This window comes from Anneissia japonica, unplaced genomic scaffold (assembly GCF_011630105.1).
Source record: "Anneissia japonica isolate Jap-2015-1 unplaced genomic scaffold, ASM1163010v1 scaffold288292_len1863012_cov191, whole genome shotgun sequence".
Classification (NCBI taxonomy): domain Eukaryota; kingdom Metazoa; phylum Echinodermata; class Crinoidea; order Comatulida; family Comatulidae; genus Anneissia; species Anneissia japonica.
In genome coordinates this window covers 746,211-757,066 of record NW_022688773.1, presented here as the reverse complement: position 1 = coordinate 757,066, position 10,856 = coordinate 746,211, and the positions used below count along the sequence as shown (strand labels likewise).

The 10,856-nt window shown below is 32.0% G+C and overlaps 1 protein-coding gene across 1 annotated transcript in view; it reads left to right on the top strand.

Moving 5' to 3' along the window:
• Positions 1 to 10,856, top strand: part of LOC117123244 (calpain-5-like) — a gene marked incomplete in the record, with an annotated part of 27,422 nt that overhangs the window by 2,440 nt on the left and 14,126 nt on the right. Inside the window, 1 exon segment of the mRNA XM_033269103.1 lies at positions 10,321 to 10,510. Within this exon segment, the coding sequence (XP_033124994.1) occupies positions 10,334 to 10,510 (177 nt within the window).

Genomic DNA, 10,856 nt, shown 5'->3' with positions numbered 1-10,856 from the left:
TACTAATATAAACACAAATATTAATAATTCACAACATTTATTATAAAAAAAGAATTAAATTTAATAATATTTAATAATAATAATATTGATATTAAGAGATAGGCTTAGAGAGGTCTGTTTATAATGCATGTACTGTAGATGCCAGCAGCCTATCTAAATATGTGGATTTTCAAGGAGGTAAAATAAATTATTTTTTATCATTGTATACAGTAAGTTTTTATGTATTAAAACATTCTTCATTTCTAAATAAATTAAAAATTGTTTGTAAAGATGTATTTTAAGACATAAGTTGCAAAACCAAGATTTAAAAAAAAGGTAGGGTCGGTGGAAGAGGGTGGTGTCAAACTTCTTTACATGCACATCTAGACCTCTCACACATTAGGCCAACCAGCCCTCCTTAAACTAACGTTAGAATACCGCACTTTCGGCGGTAAAGAACAATTAAAACCTCATAAAAAAGGCAACTAATCCGTTTACCCATAATTGAATCCAAGGGCACCAGTGTTAATCACTCAGTACTTATCCTTGATAATTTGTTAATCCAATTAATATAGTGAGATAACTTAACGTTAATTTATCGAGGGCGGGTTGAGCTAATGAATATGTAACTAGTGCAAGTGGACTTGCTTGTCATATTAAAGTGTGCTTCACACTTTGTGCAAAAACAAAATGAAAACAAGTCCCATGCTTTTGCAAAAAAAAGGGTCATACAGTAGTAGTAACCATCAGCACCTCTAAAAATTATGTAAGGCTTTATTCAGAACAATCCAAGTTCCAATCTAACAGTCATACTTATGTCAGGGAGCATTAATTAAGATGGCTAAGCAATCAATCATAGTTAGGTAGGCATATGTAAATATATAATCTTATTATGGTAAATCTCTATTTAAGGGGTTCTCGACTATATTGCAATAGAGGCCAGAATTGTTCATTGAATAAATTTGAACCTCCAAGACAAAAGATATACTATGGTCCGCAGCACCATCCACAAACTGCTGGTGCTAGTCAGGGGAGGGTTTGGGAGGAGGTCATCCTTCGCGAATTAGACATTTAAAAAAAATTACAAGCCGCTAGACACTCATACAGGGCATCTTGACCTAAGAAAACCCATGTGTTTGGAAACACAAAAGTAAAATGTTACATATTACTCATCAATGGTCATCAGTAATGTAATAGGCCTACAGTACTTCTTTGTTGTTTGCTGAGATAGTTCTTCCGAGTTTATTGATTAAATCGCTATAATTTGTGGGGCAATATACATATAAGCCTAGTCGGCAAAACGGAATGCAAAATTATTAAGGTTAGAAAGAATGGAAAACATTATTTTCGGCTTGTTTTCGCAGGCCTCATAACACGCACTCAAAGGCCTGTTTGGCCCGCGGGCTGCCAGTTGAGAACCCCTGCTCTATTATTAGATTTATTTTGTATATTGATTAGAAAATAATCAGCAGAAATTGTAGACACAGATAAATTGAGGCCTACTGTACATACATAACACAATAAATTATACAATACCAGTAAATATTAATCAAACAACATTGTCTTGTTTGATTTATAGTTTGAAGAGGATTAAAAATTCCTTTTGTAATGACTGACAACTGCTTGTTTGTTTTCAAAATTAACGATGAGGAGCTTGACCTTGTTACTATTATTATTATTATGTGTTTATGATACCATCCATGAGGATGAATACAACATTAACACTAACTGAAATGAATGCACTTTTTAACATTACCAAGAAATATTATCATAAGAAAACATCAAATGAGCTAGAAAACTAGGGCAACTAAAGTAGGCCACATAAAAAAGAAAAATTGGTTAACATTTTTTTTAAATCTTGGGTTTCTTTCGGTTAAATCAGGAAAAGGGTGGGGTTGCGATATGTAGGAAAAGTAAATGAAATTTACAATGTACTGTACAGTACCATACAATGCAGACCTGCCAACTCTTGGGTAATGAAAATATGGAGATTATTTTAAGAATCATAAAAAAAATCTGGAGATTTACCAAAAAATCTGAAGGTTTCCAGCATCAACCAAAATATGATGCAAGATAGCAAAAAAGTCATTGGCCGTTGGTGGCGACATTTGAATTGAAAATGGCTGCTTGTTTGATGCACCGTGAAGCGAGCAGGCGGCGAATACATTGAATAATAAAGATCAAATCAATCAAATTATGCATAAATTGGAGTATTTTTGGGGATTGAGTGGCCTGTGAAATCGGGTGAAAATTACATTCGATCGGGAGAACTGGAGATTTGTTTAAATATCGGGTGACACCCGACAGGATCGGGTGAGTTGGCAGGTCTGAGAATGTATTTAAAAGATGAAATTGATATTAAGACAAATTACTTTGCAAGAAATGAAGAAACATCATTTTTAGTAAAGGACCCTGAGTTCATACATAAACAAAATTTTGCGCTGGGGTCAATCATTCGTCATATTTTAGGATTTAAAAAAAAAGTATGTCTGCGAGTTTTTCGATGTCGTGAGGGGATGCTAACCAATTTTTTATTTTTTTTTTACATGGCCTAGAATACTTTAATTAGTGACCTAATAAACAGTATGTAGGGCCTACAGTGTTGTATATTGGCATTTAAATGAGGTAATTTTCTAGGCCTACAGTAGTTTCATTTGGAGAAAATTTGGGTTTTTATGATGTTTAATTTTAGGATTTTAAATTATTTTACTATTTTAGGCATTCAATATTTGATATTTTCATCATCAGGTTCAGCTGCAAAAGGCCTACTTTTCAATAAGAAGTCTGCGTATTGAGTATTGTTTGTATTATGCATTGTTATCCTGTCTATGTAAACAGTATAATTTCAATTTTGTTATTATATTTGTTTAATGATGCATACTATATAGCAATCAGAAACACTTTTTAATGTACTTGCTTTGTCACAATAAATAAGATACTGATGACAATTTCAATCACAATAAAATCAAACTTTGTTTTTATCATCACACAAGGTACAGTAGATTGTTAATTTAATCAGTTTACCTGAATCCTTGAATAAGCGTTGCTCTCGAATAAGCGCTGCACCATACATGATTTTTTTTTTGTTACTTGCTACTGCGCTTTTAATCAAGATTATTCTATTTTGAATCGAGAGTACATTCCTGTGTGTAATGAAACACTTTGAGAAACAGGGTTTTAAATACATACAATGTTACAGTGAATAAATAACACAATGTTAAATAACACTACTGTATTTAGATAATTTACGGTACAGTAAACTAGGATTTTTTTTTATTAACACCAACACAGATGAGCTTTTATTTATAATATAAATTGTTATTATTGTGAATATACTGTACGGGAAGAAATATGATTGCTTTCAATCATAAGAGTAAGAAAGAGGCAAGATTCAAGGAGTGGAGTTTAATATTTATTTAATAAAATATATAAAATCCAGGTTTTCACTGGTTGACAAGCTCTATACAGTACTGTAGTTTACATTTCTACAAGGTCATCGCATTTAAAACTTTTTATGTACTGAATTAAAAGGTATTTTGAATGATAACAATGCTACTAGGTTGAAGGGAAATTTGATAAATGTTCTGTTGATCAGTATATTTGAACTTTGACATGTGCCCTGTTTTTGGCTCACACAGTGTAGCGTGGCCTTGTGTTTGTTGTGGAGGTGTTCCTCTTTCAATTCACAAAACTGTTCAATACATGCTATGGTTATGATTACTTTGTTATGATTACAAACAGATGATTTTGAACAATTGGTTACTGTATAAACAATAATACTATAGAAGTAGAACATCATTGTACTACTTAATAATATATTCTTGACAATTTTAAGAATAAAAATCAGTAGTACATACTTTTTTTTTGCACAGGGTCATTTGTGACCCATAGGACAAATTGAGAGGTGCATTTAGAAGGGTTTTCAATCAACAGGGGCCAGTGGCCTGAGACTGTTTTAGAAAACACCCCAAAAGCTTCTCTCAACCATTTTCTGCCCCTTTGGATCATAGGCCACCGATTTGCCACTCGCTCCATCCACAGAAAAAATTTGTGGATCCGCCACTGCAAGCATGCATGTGGTTACTGCAAGCATGCATGGCCCAATCATGGCAGTGTACTGTAGAGTATCGCATAATTAAAATCATACTGACTGGTAATAGTAATCATTTGGATTTGTTTAAATATTAAACAACTTTGAAAAAATTTTTTTTTCAATTGTAAATATTTATCTTTAATTTCTGAAGGCCTATTGAATCGGCCCCTAATACTAATAGTCCCAGGCCCCAGTGATTGGCTCTGGCTGCCCTGCCCATGCCTATGCCACTCTTAGTCACTTTAACAAATCCCTGGTTACAGTATGACTGTACTGTATTAAGTATAATTATGTGTAGGAGGAGTGAGTCATTTTTGCTTACTGCAATGACTTTGCTCAAAAGCATTATATGTTATTTGATGAGGAAGGTGGGTGTCTCATTCGATAACCTAAATAATGTTCCGATCAATGTGTCTCCCTTGCCTAGAAAATTATACATGTTTTTGATGTTTAAAAATTAAAGAAATTAAGCTTCCTTGCAATTTGATACAAATCCCATGTTGATGACCTTTAACCAACACTAGTTTGAAATTATTACATGAATACTTAACACGGCAGAAATGTTAAGTATTCATGTAATAACCAACACTAGTTTGAAATTATTACATGAATACTTAACATTTCTGCCGTGTGTTATTTTCCGTTAGTATGCTTTAAAGGTTTAATGTTTTGCATGGTTGCTCAAGTTATTCGACACGACACGTTTTTCAGGGCGTCTGCCTCGTCAGAACCAAATGTTAAAAATAGAATTGTATCACAGAAAAATTCAACAACTTTTGCATTAATCATGTGAAATGGTGATACAAGAAACATGAGTGGTTTGACATGAGAGACCTAATTACAAATGGAGTCTCATGGTTAGAAAATTAAAAATTGAGTTTATGTTTTATTTTGTGTAGATCTCATAATACTGTAAGCTTTAATTTGGTCTTTTAATGGCTTCCCTTGGAAAAGTAGAGCCAGAGATGTGAGCATTAAAGTTTAAATAAAGAAAATGGCCTCAAAGATAAACTAACCTGTACAATTAATATAGAACTAGAATGACAGAATATGTGCAGAAAACACTGTTTTAGTAAGAAAATTCACTTAAAAATATACAATCATAAAATATAAGTTATTTAAAAACATTAAAATTAAACATTTGTAAATATTTTGACTTTCGCCTATTTTGGTGTATATCTCAATATGATTTCACCAATGATGCATCTCATTTTGTGGTGAGGCCTCGCATCATTTTTCATTCCTAATCTGTGATTAATAATTGATATAAACCGAGTACTCTAAATAGTAAACCTACTAATTGTTAAACCCACCTTAAAAACCAAAAAGGAATAGTGGCCCAGTTTTCTATCAGAAGTTTAACAAACTGTACCTAAAAGTAAAAATAAAAAAGTAAGCTGTCTCTTATACACATCTAGATGTGTATAAGAGACAGTATATGTACAGTATGGCAATTATTATAGTCGTATCTAGTTTTTCATAGACAAGTAGCAAGAATTTTTGTCAATGTGCCTAATTTGGACCTGATATGTGGTTTAGCTGGTAAACTATTAATAATTAACCACCATCCATTATCACTTACCTCGTACTCACAAAATATTAATATTTTTAGGTGCCTTTTTCCGAATTTGGATTTGGACCCTCCCATTTAAAATGTGTGGTATGAGTGGCAATTCAATTTAAATTGGGCAGAACCTACAGTATGGTCCAAGAGGAAGGGTTTGGAATGGGTCCAAAGGGCTGTCTCTTATACACATCTAGATGTGTATAAGAGACAGATAATGTTCCGATCAATGTGTCTCCCTTGCCTAGAAAATTATACATGTTTTTGATGTTTAAAAATTAAAGAAATTAAGCTTCCTTGCAATTTGATACAAATCCCATGTTGATGACCTTTAACCAACACTAGTTTGAAATTATTACATGAATACTTAACATTTCTGCCGTGTGTTATTTTCCGTTAGTATGCTTTAAAGGTTTAATGTTTTGCATGGTTGCTCAAGTTATTCGACACGACACGTTTTTCAGGGCGTCTGCCTCGTCAGAACCAAATGTTAAAAATAGAATTGTATCACAGAAAAATTCAACAACTTTTGCATTAATCATGTGAAATGGTGATACAAGAAACATGAGTGGTTTGACATGAGAGACCTAATTACAAATGGAGTCTCATGGTTAGAAAATTAAAAATTGAGTTTATGTTTTATTTTGTGTAGATCTCATAATACTGTAAGCTTTAATTTGGTCTTTTAATGGCTTCCCTTGGAAAAGTAGAGCCAGAGATGTGAGCATTAAAGTTTAAATAAAGAAAATCGGCCTCAAAGATAAACTAACCTGTACAATTAATATAGAACTAGAGTGACAGAATATGCGCAGAAAACACTGTTTTAGTAAGAAAATTCACTTAAAAATATACAATCATAAAATATAAGTTATATAAAAACATTAAAATTAAACATTTGTAAATATTTTGACTTTGGCCTATTTTGGTGAATATCTCAATATGATTTCACCAATGATGCATCTCATTTTGTGGTGAGACCGCGCATCATTTTTCATTCCTAATCTGTGATTAATAATTAATATAAACCTAGTACTCTAAATAATAAACCTACTAATTGTTAAACCCACCTTAAAAACCAAAAAGGAATAGTGGCCCAGTTTTCTATCAGAAGTTTAACAAACTATACCTTCAATGCGGGGGTGTGGGGGGGGGGGATGTTATAAAAGCATTAATTCACATGTGCAACATCTGTTTTTCAAAAGGTTAGTGTTATTATGATAATAGCTTTATAATCATAATTTGTTATAATTGCTGGGTAACTGTATACAGTAGTACTAAATATGATGGTCGGTGCACTTTATTGCTGTTTATCATAAATTACATGTTGACAGTACTTGTGTTGCTAACCGTCCTCATTTTGAAGCCTCTTTGCTGTCATTGACATTTATTGGAAATATTTTTTACTGAATAAAGTAGACATCTATTTAATGTAAAGAGTACAGCACAATTCATACTTCATACAGTATGTTTACTTTAGGCCAAGTAAAAAAAAAAGTAGTTTCTCATCCTAATATTTTGGAAAAGGAAGAATAAGTGCGCTTTTTTCTTTTTTTTTTTACACTCTGAGATGGCAAATCTAAGGTGGTCGATGGGAAACAGCTAAACTTTCTCACTTTTTACCAACTAGAGACATTGAAAGCAAATAAAAGAAGTCCTACAGTTGACATGATTCATACAATATGTATCCCAACTACGAACGATTGAGAAAGGTTCGTAAATTTTGTAAAATAAAGGAATTTAACAAAAATTGATGAGGCAGAGAAAATGGATGCGCAATTTTAACGAGAAACCAGTATTTTTATTTTTTTTTTTGGCCTTGACCAAAATTTGATTGATATTGTGGGGCTTTTTGTACAGTATTATGTGATGCTAGGTTTGTCCTTGAAAATATTGATAAGGACTTCGAGCTTGTAGAGTAGTAGAGTGGCTGTAATCATAAATAATGTGATTGAGGGGTTTGTTATGGTGGATAACAGTATAGTATTAACAGTGTGTTGTTATTCAGTTGTACTGAAGGTCTTATCTTGTGTATCTATCATATTGAGGTTTTAATATGTGATTGTCTAATTCTCTTCAATACAATATTAAATAATTGTTTAATTTATGTTTCTTCAAGGACCATGAATAAAGTTTTTATTGTTTAAACTCTTTTTATATTTTTATTTTCCTCTCCAACCTGTTAAAGTTTTATCTTTGATTGGAATTGACATACCTGCCAAAGCTACTACAGTATAAAAATGTCATTGATTTGGTTCAGGTACTCTCTTTTATTCGGCCTCTTTTGTCCCACAGAATAAGAATTTCCCTGTGAATCAATTCTCACTGTTTTGTACATCCAGATGCATTTCATTGAGTAAAGCTTAGGATTACAGTAGCAAAGGCTTTCGGTTTTGTTGTTGTTTCATCAACTAGAACCTTTTTAACTCTCTTTAGTTTTCTTTAAACTTAATACTATATGTTGCCATGAATTAAAATTACTTCTTTTAATTTTATTTAAATTGCAAATGTTTCAATTTGTTGTAGCAGATTTAGTACACATTTATGATACATTATTTTTAAAATATATGTACAGTATGGCAATTATTATAGTCGTATCTAGTTTTTCATAGACAAGTAGCAAGAATTTTTGTCAATGTGCCTAATTTGGACCTGATATGTGGTTTAGCTGGTAAACTATTAATAATTAACCACCATCCATTATCACTTACCTCGTACTCACAAAATATTAATATTTTTAGGTGCCTTTTTCCGAATTTGGATTTGGACCCTCCCATTTAAAATGTGTGGTATGAGTGGCAATTCAATTTAAATTGGGCAGAACCTACAGTATGGTCCAAGAGGAAGGGTTTGGAATGGGTCCAAAGGGCTGTTCCCCTGTTGTTTTGCAGTTTTAGCCATTTTAACATTTTGCCAAAAGCCAAACATTTTTTGGCTGGCACTGTTTTTGTGTAGGGAGGGTCTGAGCGCCCCTTTGAAATCCCTTGATCCGCCACTAAGTTTCAATAAAAATGATAATACCAACTGCAATAAAATCTTAAACTCATCAAACCAAAAAAGTTGCTTACCTCTTTTCTAATTCATTCGTATTTAATTATAATTTAGCTGTTTTTATATTGCTAGGTATTTAAGGCATCCTTTGATGTCATTCTGTTGAAATAGAAATGAAAACAAAAAAAATCATATGGTAAATGTACTGTTTTGTGCAACATCTTTAGTTAATGTACAGTATTCACTGTAGTTTGGACTTTAACCTTTAAGTTGTATGCCTGCAAGAACGAGACAATTATTTCCTTTAATGTAAACAGGTTTTTTATGCATTATATTTATTTTGTAAAGTGGTTGTTTCAGCATCTATCTGTAGGTATAGAATGTCTATGTTCATTATTTTAATACTTTGCCTGCCAAGTTTAAGGTGTTAGCTGTGGAAAACAATGGTGGGGGGAAGAGGGATGGGGGATGGACATTTTAAGGGTGTGCGGATGATAACATTGGTAAACTCTAAATAATAATAGTAAAATTTAAGTATGTGCAAGGGGGTTAATATTTAAAGGCTGGTGGAGGGGTATGAAATTAGCTTTAGACTGGGTGCAAATCTTCAAGGCTGGTTGGCCCATCATAACTACTGGACACCCCTACAAGCCTATTTTTCTTGCCCATAATTATGCCAAGACATAGAGGGTGCCACCAAAGTGGACACGATTTCCATCAACTGTAATGAAACACGAACAAAAGTATGGTACTGGTACTTACCCTTTGATCATTGCCTCTGGTTCTTCCCCGAGCCGCCAATTTTTTTGTAATGCACAATTTTAAATTTTCATTAACATTTTTTATTTTTCCTAATATTTGTTCATTGTCAAATACTTGAATAAAACTCAAAATGTTATAAGTATCAAAGACTAAATTTTATCAGGGAACTATGGGTTTTTATTTTTTATTTATTTCCTAATCATTCAAACAAATACTGTACGTAGCTATTCACTTATTGCATAGATTACAGAATGTAAATGTAAACATTATAGTAATACTAATTTAATTACTTTGAATTGAATTAAATTGAACTTATTCGGCATCATTAAAACGCAAAACATCACAAACATCAAATATTAAAAACATCAATTTAGCAATTTACATCGAAATAGATAAAAAGGCCCGAAGCCAGAAGTTTAAAATAGCAATATAATATTATTTTTAGTAAATATGTAAAAAAAGGTATTAATTTATCATTTTTCTTATATACACCTTTCGAACAGAATGATGGGGTTGCCAAGACAGCCCATTAAAGTCCAAGAGGACTTATTTCTAATGGGGTCTAAAAAACCATCACCTAATAGAAGAATGTATATTAAAAAAATCATAAAAAGTAAAAATAAAAAAGTAAGTGTAATGGTTAAATTTAATTTTGTAGAGAAATTATGCATTGATATTTCTTTTTTTAGAATATGTTTAGCAAAATAGAAATGAGAAAAACATTTTTATCACCTTTGAGTCACAGTAAACATTGGAATTACTGAGTCTATAAATTTTCTATAGATTCCTTCAGCCCTTTAAAAAATATGTAATTTGCATAAGTTCCTTTCCCCCTCTCTCATCCTCTCGCTCAACAAGTCTTCAAATTTTGTAAATGCCACACTTACAATATTCACATGTTATTAAATATGGATTTTTGTTTCCCTATGAATAGATCAAGAGAAAAAATGTGCGGGCTGTTTGGAACTCCCCCAACGTATTTTGATAACCAGAATTATGAAGAGATTTGCAAGTCTTGTCGAGCAAGTGGAACTTTATGGGAAGATCCCATGTTTCCTGCTAACAACGAGTCACTGTTCCACACTAAGAATGCACCAGGACAGATAGTCTGGAAAAGACCAAAGGTAAACTTTATAAATAAGTAAAATAAATACTGAGGTAAACTTATAAGTAAGTAAAATAAATACTGAAGGTGATCTTATAAATGAGTAAAGTAAATACTGAAGGTAAACTTATAAATATAAGTAAAATAAGTACTAAGATAAACTTATAAATAACCAAAGTAAACACTGATGGTAAACTTATAAATAAGTAAAATAAATACTGAAGGTAAATTTATAAGTAAGTAACATAACTACTCATGGTATTACTAATAAATAAACTACTCGATTACAATTTCGGTTGTTGATTGCATCTGAACAAATTGCTTTCCTTGTTGAAACATATATTATTATTTTATATGCTATATAG